Consider the following 17,936-nt stretch of genomic DNA (forward strand, 5'->3'; position numbering starts at 1 on the left):
AGCCCACATTCTTTGTCTGGATATGAAGTCAGCGAATTGATTTTTCTCCCTAAGCATTTAAATTATCTTGAAGTATGCCAACTGATTGTCTTTTGTTTTTACTTCAAAAAAGTATTTCAATAACATCTCATCCTTTACTTTATGCGCGTCATTTTTTTAATTCACCATCACTTGTGAGTCAAAGTGCATCATCAACTGGGTAGCTCCAAGTCCTACAGTGAATCGGAAATTGTCGACGAGTAAGGCTTCATACTCCACTTAATTGTTTGTCAACTTGAATTCAATGATGACAGCTTGAGAGATGGCAATTTATGTTGGGCTCTTCAAAGTGCATCATCAACTAGGTAGCTCCAAGCTCTACAGCGAGTTGCAAATTGTCAGCGAGTAAGGCTTCATACTCTGCTTAATTGTTTGTCAACTTGAATTCAATGATGGCAGCTTGAGTGATGGCAATTTATGTTGGGCTCTTCAAAATCATCCTCGCACTATTTCATGTTGGCTTGAAGCTCTATCAACATAAAGGATCCAGTGTTGTTACTAATTGCTCGATGCACTGGGTATTAAAGTTAGCAAGGAAGTTGGAGAGAGCCTAAGCGTTGATGGTTGTCCTTTGGCTTATAGGTGATTTGGAACTAGCTCAACTCCATCGACCATTTTAGCAATCTTTTTGAGTGAGCAGGCATAACAAGTACTAATTTGAGAGGATGATATGTAACAACTTGTATCAAATGGGCATGAAAGTATGGTCGTAGTCTCCTATCAAAGGTTAGGAGTGCCCATGCAAATTTCTTCATGATAGGATATCTTTGCTCTGCTCTTAGTGTCATGCTCACATAATATCCCAGCCACAACTTTTTCCCTTCTTCCTAGACAAGTACTAAATAGATAATGTCTTCACCCAGTCCTTGAGGTGTAAATAAGTTGAGCTGGCTCTTGAGCCGACTCGAACTCAACTCACCAATGATGTTGCAAGTCGATCTTATCAAGCCACTGCTTGAAAAATTAATTTAAACATCAAATTATAATTTAAACATTAAGGTCTAATCAAAGTATAAGTTAAAAAGAAATGTGGTTGTACAATTTGCAAAAGAACATTAAAAAAACATTACATGCAGCTGTCTAATTAAAAAAAAAAATTATTAAATGTAGTTGTGTGATTTTCGGAGGAAAATAAAAAAATTTGAATAATTAATGCACATGTAAAAAAAGTGAAAAGGCATAATCTCAATTCCCAAATCATGTCATTTCGTCGAACTTCGGTCATTTCTCCTTCACCATTTCTCTTCCTTCTTTCAGAAGAGATTTAATCATCAAGCATATGAAACTTCACTCTTCCTCGGCAAAAACCAAGACCTCCAGCCTTGATCTTCCTCCATCGAACTTTGCTCTTCCTCAACGAAAACAAAGCAGAGCTCCTTCAATTTCATCTTGAGCTGAGCTCTCAATCTCAAGTAAAAATGGACACGTTGAGCTCGAGCTCATTCTATGGGCTCAAGTTCAAGATGCTCTTTTGAGGGATTACGAGTCAAGCTCAAGTTGTCGAGTTTGCTACAACTTGAGCTAAACTCGACTCATTTGTACCCCTAAACAGTCCTCACCAAGTATGGAACTTTGGAGTAGAGGAGACGAGAATATAAGAAACTTTAATTACTGGAAGGCGACCTCACCATTCTCGCTCCAGGCGAACTTCTAGGTAGTTTGAAGAATGACAAGCACTTTTTTCTTAAGCTTGGAGATGAAGAGATTAAGCCAGTGACTCGCCCAATGAGTCGATGTATTTCCTTTGCCTTACTTAGCGATGGCATCTCTAAAATTACCTACATTTGTTCGGGTTCACCTTGATACCTTCAGTGGTGAGAAGGGAATCTAAAAATTTCCCTAAACCTGCATCAAAAGTATACCTAAAGGATTGAGTTGCATATTGTAACTTTTAAGAGTAGTGAATGTCTCTTTTAAATCTTCAATGTGCAACTTGAGTAACTTGCTCTTAACTAATAGGTCATCCACATACATCTCTACGTTCCTCCCCTTTGGTCCTTGAAAGGTTTATCCATCATTCTTTATGGTAGGTCATGTGAAACCACTCAAATAAAAGAAGCTAAACTCTTAAACATCGAGGCAACTTTTGGTGTAATGGTTGGAATTAAATTTAAGAAACTCAGTAGTTAAGCGTGCTCATCCCGGAGAAATCCTAGAATGGGTGACCTCCTGAAAGTTACACCAACAGGACAAACCCATGAGGCCCTTAAGTCAAAGCAGATAATACCTCGATAATTAAGAGTTTGAGAAGTTATAATTAGTATCACAGTAATACACCAACCGGAAGATGGGAACTAAGTGTCATACAAGATAAAATGCTACGACATGGGAGCCACCTCTTAAACCCTGTATGAGACAAAGTGTTATGTGGTGAGAGTCACCACTTGAACTTGTAGGGGTCACCTTTAGAATAATATTGACTTGGTGGATGATTATGAGATAAGGATACTAACAAGGATGTCAGTTACTTAAGTGGGGGAGATTGTGAAACCCCTTAAATAAAAGAAACTAAACTCTTAAACATGGAGGCTCTTAAGTAAAAGAAACTAAACTCTTAAACATGGAGGCGCCTTTTGGAGTAATGATTGGAATTTCATTTAAGAAACTTTTCAATTAAGCCAACCTGACAAAATCATGAGGCCCTTAGGCCAAAACGGATAATATCTCGACAGTTAAGAGTTCTTGGGAAGTTAAACCAACAAGAGAAAACCGTAAGGCTCTTAGGCCAAAGCGGACAATATCTCGATAGTTAAGAGTTCCTGAAAAATTCTACCAATAGGGCAAAACCGTGAGTCCCTTAAGCCAAAGCAGATAATATCTTGATAGTTAAGAGTTTGGATTGTTACAAGTCGCCCTTATGTTATTTAAGTCAAACATCATGACCATATAATAATGCAAGCCTTCTATCGTAATGAAGGCAATTTCTCGCAATCGCCTGGGTGCCTAATTATTTGGTAGTAGCCAGAGAAGGCATTGAAGAAACTCATCACTACATAGCCCATAATCGAGTCCACCAATGAGTCTATCCCTGATATTGGGTGGACATACTTAAGGCATGCTAAATTAAAGTTAGTGAAGGCCACACATCCTTCACTAGCTCATTTTTTTTACACCATCACCATATTGGATATCTAGTATGGGTACTGAACCTCCCTAATAAAGTAACCTCAATCAGCTTTTGTTTGTCCTGCTTGATAGGCTCGGCAAGTACTACTAGAGCCTTTCTTATCTTCTACTTTAAGGTTCTTGCTTCTTTACTCATATTCAGCTTATGGCAAACGACTTATTTGTTGATGCCTAACATCTTTACTATCGTCCGAGCAAAGACGTCAATATATTCTCATAGTGCTTGAAGGAGTTCGCCCTATGCTTTCTAACTGAACAATGCACTTATTCTAAGGGTTCTACCTGACTCGCACTCCACATATAGATATTAGCCTTCTTTTGAGAAAGATGACACCTTCCTGACCGCCCTTAGGTAGTAGGTACGTTAACTGTGTGAGATCCCCATCATAATTATATCCCTTCCTTCAGTTGAGAACTTGATGGTTACAGTAGGGGCCTACTAAAGATGGTAATGTAAGTGGTTGGAGCGTCCACTATGTTGAAATCTGCCATGACTATGTATTGTTGGTCACCCTTGCCACAGGTAACTGGAAAGGTGATTACTCCTTATGTCTCTCTACATTCTCCTACGAAGCCATATAGGGGATATATATATTATGTGTAAGTTGGGAAGTAAGAAGGTCATCTTCTCAAATACAAATTTAAAGATAATATTAACGTAACTCTTTGTATTTATTAGTATGTTGCTTATCTGACATTTGGTACTTAGCACAATGATGGCGATAGCATCGTTTTGAGGGTTCCCTCATGCTGGCTTTTCAGCTTCTCCAAAGGTAAAAAGGGCGATGTCCACCGTTGGAGCTCGTGAGGTGGACATGAAATTCACCTCTCTGACCTTCAACCGCTTTGTTGTCGTTGGCGAGTTAAATCGCTTGCCTCCCAAAATGACGGGCACCACTCCCACAATGTGAACCAAACGAGGGATTTGATGTAAATACTCAAAGGAGTATAGATGGGATAAATTAGCAAACAGTGTGAAACCTCTTTATGGTAGGGGTGACTGGTACAAGGGAGTTACTTCGCCCTTAATGCAAGTGGTCTCACAATCCTTAGTGGCCTAGATTGCAAGGGCACCCTCTGGTGCTCTAGAAGACAATGATCTCACAGCAGATTATGTCTTATATCTCTTCGCTCTTTAGGGTGAGTTATCTCACTTTCTTGTCCTTGTCATTGATGCCTTTGATTTGAGAGAGAGAAATTCATAAGATCGAATGGATATGTAGGATTCAACCACTTTGTTATACTCTTCGGCATGACTATTGGAGAGCTCTAATAATTTGACCACGACAACTTCACGTCGAATGCATAATGAAAAGGACACTCCCTTATCCTTAGGTCAAAGTAGTATGATTGACTACAGCCTCTAAATCATTCATTTCAAGCATCTCCCTTTAGAATCTCATAATAAAACTCACAAGTCCCTCTCCGAGCTCCTATCTCATCTTCAGAAGAGCAATGTGAGCTCTTTTGGGCTTTTGAGCACTAATGAATTGTGTCACAAACATTCTCTTAAAATCTTGGTAGGAAGTGATGACCCACACTGATTGGTGAGTAAACCACCTCACTATTGACTCCTTGAGTGTCATGAAGAACAAATAATACTTGAGAGCATCATTAATGTCAAACAAACAATACTTGAGAGTTTGTGAGTTCATGTTCAGCTCTCTTACAAGAAATGGTGGGTTGTAGTCTTCATCACTCATTAGTGTGCAAGTGGGATCAAGGACAAATGTTGAGGTCAACACTCTATTGCCAAGCCTCCTGCGACGTGTTGCCAAGTCAAAAGACTCTTTAGGAGTGCTCAACCTTCATGTATGGATTGGTAGTCCTCCTAAGGTGTCTTGAATCATTTTGGGCAAACCTCGCTTCCATCTTCATTATGTCTCAGCAAGTATTAAAGTTAGAGTTCTCCATGTTCACTAAAGATTTTGGGTTACTCTATTTGTCAAGTTGGGCTTATCTTCTTATCACTGGCATCAACCAAAGTCTCCTTAGAGGAAGTTGGATCCAAATTTGTCCGTGGATGATGCCTGACCCTACTAGCATGCTAACTTAGAGAAAATGACTTGGAAACCTATGTGAGAATGTGAGAATGAATAAAAAAATCATAATTATAGATCTATAGTATAAGAGCTCTAGGTAACTAAAAATCTTGAATAAAAAAGGTCTCAAATGTTTCTCTTCATCATTTATTGATAGAAATCTGAGGGCTACAAGAAATGCTAAAAAGGAAATAAATAAAAAGTGCATACTTTACACAACCCAACGTGGACCACCCCTAAACATATTTCATCCTCTAATTAGCTCGAAGGAGAACAAAGTTGTGTTAGTTTTTGATAATCTACCTTTGGATGAGCTCAATGGTGTCAAAGTAGGTATGAGCAAGTGAGCATGGGATGAGTCCATTAGCAAATGCTAAGATGGAGGGACCTGTGACTAGTGAGTGCCCTGGAGTTGCCAACATGTCATGGAGCCATGAATCACCTCAGAAAGGGAGGCGAGTGAGCTATTGTTTGCAAGGAAGGCAAGCTCCGTGGTAGGACGTGCTAAGAGCTCCTTGGGTAGGCACTTTCTTGTAACGGAGGCGACAAGAGTGAGTGAAGACACTCTACTGTGTATGATGGCAAGCAGCTTTAGTGGACGAACTATCTAATAACACATGTTGCGAGTCGTGTGATCTACGATTGCCCCTAATTGTCCCCATGGGAAACAACTTCCCAGTGTGCTTCCAAGCGAGTAGATTCTCGACGTCCTTGAGTGAGTTGAGTCCTTCGTGTGGCTTGTTAGGTGCGAGTTCCTTTATAACGACTCGCCGCCTACCTGCTAGATATCTGAAAAAGCATATGCAAAGTGGAATATGAGATTTAAATTATTTATTTCTAACACACAAAAATTGTCTTTCATTTCATCTAAACCATCCTAATCTACCTTTTTTCACCCTATTCTTCAACTGCTTGAAATATTCCCAACACCCATCTAAACTCAAGCGCAATGGAATAGCAGAGGAACCCAAATAGAAGAATGAAATGGGGAAAACAAACATTATGACTTTAATCAATAACCATCATATGCCTCCAATATAAGCCAACAAAAAAAAAGTTAGAAAGACTAAAATATTCTATAGCACGAAATAAACACTATATAAGAGAAGAAACATGAATTTAACGGACTAGATTAGAGGGCATTAAAGGCTATATGATATTAACCAGGTCAGTGAATTAGTAGTTCAAATAATAACTTGGACAGTTAGTACAGCTGCATGGTATTTCGAAGAGCATCTGAGATTCGGCAAAATTGTGTGGAACTCAGATACTCTCCTCCAATACTCAGAATCCATGTAAAAAAATGACATTAGATGGCAAAAAACACAGAATATGCCGCAGCTTCCTTCCTCCTTTTATGCACCAAACTGAATAATTCTTCTAAAGTTAGAAAAAAAAAATCTTTAGTTATCTCGGATCTTACCAAAATGGTACTTCTTCATGATGATGATCAACAGATAGTTGAATTGCAGCTACTTACTCAGAAAAATCAGCAGTAGAAAATCCATTTAAGGGCCTTGATATTTGATTCTCATCTCGACAACATTCAGAGGTTTTAGACTTGGGAGTTTTTATATCTGAGCCATATGATGGAAAGACCACATCCATTTTAAATAAAAAGCCATCACCATTGCTTGGAGAATTGAATGTTTCGGCCGAGGTTTCGAAGCTCGAGCATGGCAGCTCTTGTCCAAATTCATTGATTTCATTCTCATAAAATGATGATACGCCATTGCATTCCATTTCGGTATGATCTCGAGAACAACCATTCGAGGAACTAGGAGAATTTGAAGTCACATTCGAATCAGGAGAAATTGAGTCTCCATTTACATTGCCCCTAGCCATATTGATATCCCAGCCAAACTGTAAATGCCCGTTAGAATGGCTATTGGCTTTGGAGGATAAGGGAGTTCCGTGGTTGTCCATTGGAACTGTTACCTCACACCCTGAAGGTTTCTTATGGACAGGCTTGTCGAGGAATCCGCGGGTAAAGATTGGCTTCATTTTTACTCTTGAACTGTCCATCGAAATTTTCGTGTGCATTTCACATTCTAGATAAGTATCTGAAGTACAAGTACCATTTACTAGCCCAGATGAATCATAAATTATTGCTCGTGGTTCAGGCCAAGGGCTTAGGGCCAATCTAGGCCCTTGATCTATGCTTGAAGTAAGGATAGGTGCAGTTGATGCTTCTGCCATAATTATATCGTTATCTGTGGAGGATAGCTCAGGTATTACTTTGCCATTAACTGATACATTGCCTTCCTCCATATGCAAACTAGCATCAGAATAAGAGTTCAATTCTTCGAATTCAGTTGATTCAATTTCAGCATAGGAAAAATTAGCAGTATTTGAGGCTTTTGATGGCATAGATTTGATTGAGGAATTTTCCAGACAATTTGAATTTTCTAATTTGACACCATTCACTTCAGATGGATTGGCGAAAGAATTATCAATGCCAAAGTTTTCAGCACTTTTAGGCACCAGTTTAGTGGTCCCCAATGCATACAGGTCCATATCTTCTGATTCATTTCCGCTGCATTCTACAAGCTCTCTATCATGCCCTGTATCTCTTAACGTGGAGAACTTAGATAACGTTTCGGAATGTAAAATATTTGTTTGAGGCTCAGCTTCCAAGGGCATGGAAAATACAGCACAAGCAGCACTTGAAGTCTCGGGATCAGTTTCAGCTAAATGCGCATTTGTAGAACGCTCCACGGGCTTGACGAAAGGATCCTTCCTAGGATTTCTCCTGATCAAATATTGAAAATAGGTATTCAAACAATCATCATTGTTAGCCTTATCCTAACAACTAGCATGTTTGAATCCACTAAATGGTGCTCCTTTTTCTGAATATTTTGATATGGAATCATAATATCATTGTTGTATGATGAAAATTAAGTTTACCTTAAAAATAAAGTGATCAAGGCAACCATGCAATAGCCAGTTACTGAATTAGTGCGTTTATACACTTACAAGTAAAAAGCAGAAGCATTTTACTACATTTTACAACTTCATTAGTTGTTAGGAATGAAAAACATACCTACGATATAACAGCATATAAGCACCTTGAGCTAGTACTTCCTCCACCTCAACTTTTATAACCTACAATATCACAACAATGAGCTCCAGCTCCAGAGCAAAGAATTCATAATTGCTTTAAAAAAGGTTAAGGGAAAATACCTTGCAGTCATCAATTTTATACCAGAGGCCTTGATAATTCTTTATATAACAAATGTAATGACCGAAAAAAGAAGCATTTAGCATATCCAAGTGAACAACAACTCCGTATAAAGTATAGCGGTCAGTACCATCTCCACTTGAACTCATGTATGGAGTGAGATCCAAATTTTCAGGAAAAGTTACTCTTTTGTTCAATTTTCCAAACCTACCACTCTGCATAAGCAAGAGATTAATCTTGGGCTGATGCAAAATTGAGATGAATTATAAGGAAAATATTGACAGGGCTCAAACCTGGAATCTCTTGAGAGCAATAGTGAGAACATTTGGAGCCTGATGAACTGTAAGTCTTTTCCATGCTTTGACATAGCCATTGCATCTGAATATTAAACCAACAAAATTTGATAAGGCTGAAATTCATCATCTTTAAGTGAAAATAGTACATGTAATCTCTAAAAGCATCTAAAAATGAATTTTCAAAAGGCACTCTTGCCAAGTGGAATATCATGAAGCGTTTCCCCTTAAAATTTACTGAGACAGAAGCGTTTCTAAAATGCACCAGAACATCGCAACCAAAATTCAAGTTGGTTACACGCGCCACCCTAAAACCTGATTGTATAAAATATGTGTACAAGTAATATCTAAAAAGGATGTTGATTTACCAGGAATCAGTAATTTGCCTTTGGACTTCTATCAAAATGCTTTCAAGTTTTATTCAACAGATCTCATCAATAATGATTGGTCTTCAAACAAACAAAAAATTCTACATGTATAATGATTGTTAGAAGGGTAAAGAGGTCAGAAATTTTATTGAAATGAGGCAGACAGTATGCAATCTCACAGTTTAAAAATGGTTTAATTCAAAGGATCGAGTTGTTTAGCATTTAAGTGACAACTTTAATGACAGGCTATCTTTTTCCTTGGACGGACAGTTCTTCAGATGACGTGTGCTTCTCATATTTAAACATAATTGTGAAAATTAATCAACATTTTATTACAAAATACTGACAGTATGCAAGGATAAAAAGGTCAAAAAAATTTTTTGGGGAAATAAAAGGTCAAAATTTTATTGAATGATGTTCTCTGGAATGAGACAGGAAGAAGAATGCAATCTCACCGTTAAAAATGGTATAGCTCAAATGATAAAGTTGTTTTGCATTTAAGGATTAAGTTTAATTACAGATTACCTTTCATTGGATGAAGAGTACTTTAGATGATGTGTCTCTCATATTTAATCATAATTGTAAAAATTAGACAACCATGTTGTTGTCGTATCCCAAGCCTTATATGAGAAAATTGGAGAGTTGTGTTAGGCAATTATTAACCACCATAATACTTGTTGAACAATCATGACATGAATCATTTAATACATTATGTAATGCTAAAGTGTTCCCTGAAAGCGATGTGCAATATGGCTTGAATACAGCGAAAAGCGTGCAGATGTTGCTACACCAGCGCCCAGGTGCAGTATTAAATAGGAGTTCCCATATTATGGATGGATGTAAGCAAAGAAGTTAGTCCATAAAATTAGAATTAAGATATGAATTTGGAATATAAGTACTCTTATATACAATCAATGAAATAAATAGATATTATGATTCATAAGAAAAATATTTTATGTACTCAGAAAACTAAATTGGTTGGAAAAAAGGCTAAAGAGATAAGAAAATAAATATTTTATGTATTCAGAAAACTAAATAAGTTGAAAAAAAGCTAAGGAGATTGATAGTTTAGGATTTAAAATTTTGGTATTCAGATAAGAGTCATACTAAAATGGTTTAAGTGTGATTAGAAATAAAATTTTGAAGGATAATATTAAAGAAATTAATAAATTGGAGATAGAATTATCTTTAAAGATGATTGTTAATGTTAAGATTATTAATATTTTAAGTACTTATGCTTCTCATATAGGTTAAAAATAAATTTTTAAAATGGCTTAAAAAAGTTCATATAAAGAATATCTTAAAGAAAGAATTTTTATTGAAGGAAATTTAAATAGACATATTGGTAGAGTTATAAAAAACTTTTAAAAAAATTCATGATGGCTATAAGTTTGGAGTGACTAATAAAGGTGATGAGATCACATTAGATTTTGCTCTTGCTTGTGATTTTTCTAATTGCCAATATTTTATCTAAGAAAAGAAATGAGTGTCTCATCACTTACAAAAATGAATATTATAAAACTCAGATTAATTATTTTCTTAAAATAAATCATTTAAATTATAAAAATATTCCGACTAAAATTTTATGCACCGAGCATATCACTTATTAGTTTTGGATTTTAACATGAAAAGGGTTGAAAAAATGAAAATAAAGTAAAATTGTCTTATGATTAAATAAGGGTAATTAAAAAATGCCAATAAAAATAATTTTGATAGTAAGATTCTAGATTTTATGATTTGAGTTGTTCATATTAATGAAGAAGCTATTGTTATTTGAAAAAATATATCTAGTGATATTAAGAATGTTGTTAAGTATGTGCTTTGAGAGTCAAAAGAAAAATGCTTTAATAGTAAAAATAGTTGTTTGTAGAATCAAAATATGAGGATAAGAAATTTGTTATAAAATTTATTTTATATAGAAAAACTCAAAAAATTGGAAAAGATGATAAGAGACTCATAACAATTTTAAAAAAATAATACTTTTAGTTTTTAATATTTATAGAATAAATTAAATACAAAAGAGGGTAAAAGATGTACATATAAGCTAGCCAAGCAAAAAAGATTTGAGAAGTAAAGATCTAGTTCAAGCGAAGTTTATTAAGAATAAATATTAAAAAATGATTTTCTTAGAAAAAGATATTCAACATAAGTGGATAGGATTTTTTTTTCATAGGTGGATAGGATATTTCAATAAATTTATCAATAAAGGTTATGAAAATACGATTAACTTGAGTGACTTTAGCATCCAAAATAAAAATAGATATTTTTGTTTTTATCATTGTATTAATAAAACTGAAGTTAGAAAGGCTTTAAAGAAAATAAATAGTGAAAAAACAATACGACTTGATAATATTCCAATAGAAGTATAAAAATGCTTAAGAGAAAAAAGATTTTCTTAACTTAATAAACTTTTTAATATTATTTTAAAGACTAAAAGATGTCATATGAGTGAAAAATAAGTGTGTTGATTCTTATTTTTATAATAAAGATGACGCATAAGAGTGCAAATTATAGAGGAATTAAATTAATGTGTCAGATTAAAATTATAAGAGAGAATTATTGAGTATACGTTACAACGTGATACTAATGTTATCAAAATTAATTTAGATTCATGTCGGCTAAGTCTACTATGGAAGCTATACATTTGTTGAGAGGTTTAATGGAGAAGTATAAAGAGAGGAAAGGGGGCCAACATATGATATTTATTGATTTAGAGAAAGCATATGATTAAATTTCAAGAGAAGTGCTTTGAAAAGTTCTAAAAAGAGAAGAGTTAAAAATGCTTATATTCAAGTCATTAACGATATGCTTATAGTAGTTGTTACTTGTATTCAAACATAAGGAGATTTGACTAAGTAATTTTCTATTTCAGTTATATTATACCAAGGATCAGCTTTAACCTCATATCTTTTATTTTACTTATGGATGTTCTCACTAGACATTTCCAAGAGAATGTACCTGGGTGTATGCTTTTTGCTTATGATATTCTTCTTATTGATAAGACTAGAGAGGAAGTTGATGAAAAACTCGAATAAAAAATATGAAAAAATTAAAAGAAAATATTTTAAAATAGAAAAAAGATGAGTACATTAAAAAATTAGTATCAATTAAGCTTAAATTCTAATGCATCCTAATACTTAAGTCAAATAGGATAAGGTAAGTGAGCTCGTACATAGAGTTTAAATGTTTTCATTTGAGTAGATCTAAAACTAAATACAATGTATAATTTTAATGGCAATAGATCTAGTGGTGGGATTGTGAGATTGGGTGATCAAGTTATTAAAAAGAGTGCACGTTTTAAATATATCGGGTCTACTATTCAAATTGATGGTGAAACATATGAGGATATTATTGGTAGAATTTAAGTTAAATAGCTGAAGAGGATGAATGTATCGGGTATGTTGTGTGATAGAAAAGTAACCCTCAAACTTAAGGGAAAAATTAATAAGATAGTGGTGAGACCTGCAATATTTTATGGTGCAAAAATGTTGGTCATTAAAAGAGAAGCATAAAATTTAATTAATTGTTGTAGAGATGAGGATGCTCAAGCTTTACACTTAGAGAAATAATAGTAAACAAATATATATGTCATAAGGTTGGAGTAGCTACAGTGAGAAACAAGATTCAAGAGTGACACCATAGATGATATGTTCACATAAAACGTCGGCCTTCTACTAGCCCTGTTAGGAGTGTAGATATATTAGATCCAGCCTATATTAATAAAGATAGAGATAGGCTTAAAAAAACTTGAGTAGAAAGTATTAAAAATATATTATTATTAGATTTAGAAATGAGAATTTAACTCTTAATATAACACAATGGAGAAAAAATATTAAAGTAGCCAATCCCACAAAGTAGGATAAAAGCTTGTTGTTGGTGTTATTGTTGTTGTAGTGAAAATTAGTCAACATTATATTAGAGATATTGTAAAGATCAATTGGTCAATAAGCATCATGCCTCTACAAATGTTTCCGCTATTATTGCTAATTATGACTCAATACTTCAAGAGATATGAACAACATATTCCTAAGGAGATCGGATACCTTTGATTGATGTTAATAGCTACATTATGGAGATTCTTATCGAGGGTTTGCAAACCAATCGTGAAGGCCTCCATGACATACCCTCTCGAATAGGATTCTCTAGAGTGTAGATTTCTTAGTTTGAGTTTCTAGAGAAAGCAGCTATAGGATTACAACATAGAAGGGGGTGGCATCAACTAGGGTTATAGTAGAATTTGTCTTGGTTGCTGATAGCATGGTGAGAGGTAATCAAATCCTTTCACCTTTCCCATGGATGTAAGCCTAGTTAAAGTTGAATTACGTGAATCACTATATGTCGTATTTCTTCTCTTTCGCTTTTGTGATAGTTTTGCGACAAATTCTTCTCAATCATGGTTGATGCTTCCACATCAAGTTTTGGTGCTCTCGTTACAAAAAAAAAAGGAGTCAAGGCACAATGTTAAAGAATAATGGTCACAAAGTAGAAGATTGAGAATTTAATGATTTCAGGCCTTCAAAAACAAAAAATTATTTCTACGATCCAATTATAAAGAAAATAAGTTATTTTTTGTGCTTGCAAGGTGAGACTACGGCTTCTTTAAGATGGAATAAGTGTTTCTATTCCTAGTTTCAGCAAGTGGAAAAACTCTTGGTCATAGAAGAGAATAGTTCTCATTTGGACCCATACAATAGAGAAGGAAAAATATTAACTGAATCAATCCATATTTAGCCCTCATCTTTGTAGTATTTGACTATATTTTCTCTCAGCTAGGCAAAATGGTATATTTTCCCATATCTCTAATTTTCTATGAAGTGGACTTCATGTACCTCTTTTGAAATTTAGTAGATTATTTAATCTTAGCGAAGTTGCGGATGTAGGCTTACTTAAGTCGAGCCATATAAATTTTGATGTTCTATTTTATAGTGCTTGAACTCTTTGGTCATTATTTATGATTAATTATACTTCCTCATAAGTTGAGTCATTCTCTTTCCTACAAATAGGCATCAGAGTAAAGTTATGAAAAATATGATGGCCATGAATTTTGAGATTGGCGAACAAAACCGTACAATTGAGCGAAGGGCAGACGCCACTCCTCAAGAAGGATAAGTTATTTTTGCTCCGTCCACTAAAGTTGAACAAGATAAAGAAGTTGAGAGCATGAACTGAGAGGGAAAAAAAAGGAATTTAGGTGAGAGAGAGAGATAGGGAGGGAGAAATTGTGTGGAAGAACAAAATTGGAGGAGAATGTCTACTACATAGATGTCAATGGCGCAAAATAGCGCGCGAAAGCGCGGCGCACCTACGGTGCCATGTGTATGGCGCGGCGCAAACGTTCAAAATGGCGCGCACTATTTGCGCCACATGCGCGCCAGGGCGCATGGAGCACGGCGCAAGATAGCGCGCCCATTTGTTTTACAATTTTTTTAATGTAATTATAAATTTTTTTATATATTTTTTTCAAGATAATATATTTTCTAATTTTTAAATATATTAAAGGTATTAAGATAAATGTTAGATTGCAAATTATTATCTTCTTAATGCTATTTGCTTTCATTTAAATATATTTTAGTTGTATGAAAATTGACTACTTATTGGACTTGAAATTATGTTGGATTGTTATTTATTTGTATTGTCATTGTTTGCTTGTTATTATAATAGTTTGTCTTTCAATTTAATGATATTTCATATTCATGCTTATTGTTTTATAATTCTTTTATAATTTGCATCATGTTCAAAATGGCGCGCGCCGTGTCATGCGTTATGCACCATGGCCTATGTTACACGGATACGCCTATTTACGAGACATGTTGTATCAGACACGTGACGGATACGGATACGCCTCCGATATGGCACGGATACGTGTCGGATACGGCTTTGCCAAGCCGTGTCCAATTAAAATATTATTTAGATTTGATCGGACACGTGTATCGGATACAGGTTGTCCTATTAAAAAAATAGAGCCGCAATTTGCCCTATTCATTTCGGTTATCAGCTCGATATCCCTATTCATTTATGCGGCTTAAATATTTCGGCGAGCTAGGTTTTTCGTTTCCGCACAGGTGTTCGTCTTCTTCGTTATAGTCGAAGGAGCGGCTCGACGACGAGAGCATAGAAGCGGACAGGATCATCCTTCGTCGACAAAGAGGCTCGACGACGCGAGCATTAAAGCAGGCAGAATCCTTCGTCAACGGAGCGACTCGACAACAAGAATAATGAAGGCGACGTGAGTATTGAAGGTTCGTTTTCTTCTTTCTTCGTTTTCTTAATCGTAGGCTCGGTACCGCTTGGCACTCCGTACCGCTCAGTACTGCTCGGTACTCGGTATCGCTCGATACTGCTCTGTACTGCTCGGTACCGCTCGGTACCGAGCAATACTAGAACTTAGTACTGCTCGATACTGCTCGGTACCGCTCGGTATCGAGCGATACTAGAACTCAGTACCGCTCGATACCGGAACTCGATACCACTCGGTACCCGAACTCGGTACCGCTCGGTACAGAGGGGTACCGAATGGTACCAAGCAGTACCGAGAATGTAGAGAAAACTTTAAAGCAACTCTTACAATAAAAATTTGTTCTGCCCCTTGACCCCGCGATCTGACCCGGCAGGTCAAAACCCGACAAGGGGCAGCGCCCCCTTGGACCCCCGGCATAAGCGCAACATATCTACACTTTTAATTAAAAATTTTTCATGTTTCAAATTCATGTGGATTAATTTGTGTCGATCCTTCGTAGGATAATGAGCTGTAGTGGTGTAGGAATTTGATCTACTTATGGTCCATTAGAGACCAATATTGAAGATAACAAACCTCTACAGGGGTTATGTGACAAAAATAGGTAAAACGTCAAAAAGTGTAGCAATATTGCATTCAAATGTATTTTTTGTAATGCCAAATACAAAAGATCATATTATAGAGTGAAAACTCATTTGTTGAAGGTTAGTGGCCATGGAATTAAAATATGCCCGAATATGAGCTCATCACAAATAGATGAATTACAAAGAAAAATCAGTGAAGCTGAGCAAATGAGTAAAAAAGAGCTTTCAAAACATATTTCACTTCCAAGCACTCATGCTTCATATCCTTCATCATCTTCTTCAATTAGAAGTGATGACAGTACTATAAATAAAGGGCCTTTTCAGATGGAGAGATTTGAACCAAAAAGAAGAAAACATGTTATAGATAGTGCTTTGGAGAAAGCATTTAATTTACAAACGAGAGAACAACTAGATGGGGAAATAGCTATAATGTTTTACTCAGCTGGACATCTTTTTAACCTAGCAAGAAATTCACATTACAAGAATGTCTTTACCTATGCATGCAATAATAATCTTGCCTTGAAGCTATGGTGATAAGTGACAAATGATCCTGGTCATTATTGATAATGCACCTGTTTGTAGAGTTGCAGGTCTACTTGTAGAGCAAGCCTATCCTCATATTTTCTGGATACCATGAGTTGTGCATACGCTTAATCTTGCCTTGAAGAACATTTGTGCAGCTAAGAATACCGATGCAAACGAAATCACCTACAATGAATGTCATTGGATCACAGTGATTGCTGGAGATGCAGGTGTCATTAGGAATTTTATTATGAATCACTTCATGAGTCTCTTTATGTTCAATGATTTTTTTAATTTGAAGATGCTTGCAGTTGCTAAAACTCAGTTTGCCTCAGTTATAATGATGTTGAGAATATTCAAAAAAATTAAAAATATTCTTCAAGCTATGGTGATAAGTGACAAATGATCATATTATAGGGAAGATGATGTTGGAAATGCTAGGTATGTAAATGAGAAGCTTTTAGATGATTTATAATGGGATGAGATTGAATACATCTTAAACTTCACAAATCCAATTTATGAAATGTTGAGAATAGCAAATACAGATAAGTCTTGTTTACATCACATTTATGAGATGTGGGGTTCAATGCCATACAAAATAAAAGAAATTACATACAGACATGAGAGGAAAGCACTTCAGGAAGACTCAAGCTTTCAGGATATTATTTATGCTATTCTAGAAGATAGGTGGAGCAAAAGTAATACACTTTTATATTGCTTGGCTCACTCACTAAATCCCAGGTAAATTCAATATTTTTTCATTATTAATTTACATTTTGTTGTTTAGTAATTTCAACATTTTTTATTATTTGCTTTTAATATTCTTTGAAGATATTCAACTAAAGAATGGCTTCAAGAGGATCCTCAAAGAGTTTATCCACAGAAAAATTTAGAAATTTCAAATATGAGGAAGGCATGTTTGAAGCGTTATTTTCCAAATGAGGAGAGAAGAAGTGTCAATATTGAGCTTATTAATTTTTTTTTGTTATTTAGAAGACTTTGGTGACTTTGAAGATATTCAACTAAAGAATGGCTTCAAGAGGATCCTCAAAGAGTTTATCCACAGAAAAATTTAGAAATTTCAAATATGAGGAAGGCATGTTTGAAGCGTTATTTTCCAAATGAGGAGAGAAGAAGTGTCAATATTGAGCTTATTAATTTTTTTTTGTTATTTAGAAGACTTTGGTGACCAAGAGTCATTACGTGATAGGTGGAGAATTGATCCAAAAATGTGGTGGATTAGAGCTGTCAACATTTGACCCGACCCGAACCTGACTCGAAAATTTCGGGTTCGGGTCAACCCGAACCCGAATCGGGTCGGGTTCGGGTTGAAGATTTCGACCCGTTTGTAAAACCGGGTCGGGTTCGGGTTGACCCGGAAACCCGGAATCAACCCGGTTTGACCCGGGTTCGCGTCATTTGAGCGTGTGTTTCAGTCCGCGTCGACGGCGTCGTCTGCGCCTCTGAGGTCTGTCCGCGTCAAGACTCGAGCGGCTCAAGCCCATAGGGCATTCCGGAACCAGATCCGTCGTCCGCCACTCCGCCC

General features: G+C 35.8%; 1 protein-coding gene across 4 annotated transcripts in view; it reads right to left on the reverse strand.

The window, feature by feature from the left end:
* Positions 1-17,936, reverse strand: part of LOC110092481 (ubiquitin carboxyl-terminal hydrolase 18) — a 50,712-nt gene that overhangs the window by 9,838 nt on the left and 22,938 nt on the right. The window contains exons 8-12 of one of the 4 annotated variants that reach the window (XR_003702311.1): positions 8,682-8,766; positions 8,391-8,603; positions 8,251-8,312; positions 6,631-7,959; positions 972-990 (exon numbers count right to left, since the gene is read on the reverse strand). Coding sequence is in view for 1 of the 4 variants with exons in the window: in XM_020817051.2 (XP_020672710.2) it covers positions 6,684-7,959; positions 8,251-8,312; positions 8,391-8,603; positions 8,682-8,766 (1,636 nt within the window). In the remaining 3 variants the exon portion in view is untranslated. Of the gene's footprint in view, positions 1-971; positions 991-5,378; positions 5,997-6,339; positions 7,960-8,250; positions 8,313-8,390; positions 8,604-8,681; positions 8,767-17,936 lie in introns of those variants that run through there. The other 3 variants (XR_002302591.2, XR_002302590.2, XM_020817051.2) reach the window with 3 other exon arrangements.

This window comes from Dendrobium catenatum, unplaced genomic scaffold (genome assembly GCF_001605985.2).
Source record: "Dendrobium catenatum unplaced genomic scaffold, ASM160598v2 fragScaff_scaffold_9, whole genome shotgun sequence".
Lineage (NCBI taxonomy): Eukaryota > Viridiplantae > Streptophyta > Magnoliopsida > Asparagales > Orchidaceae > Dendrobium > Dendrobium catenatum.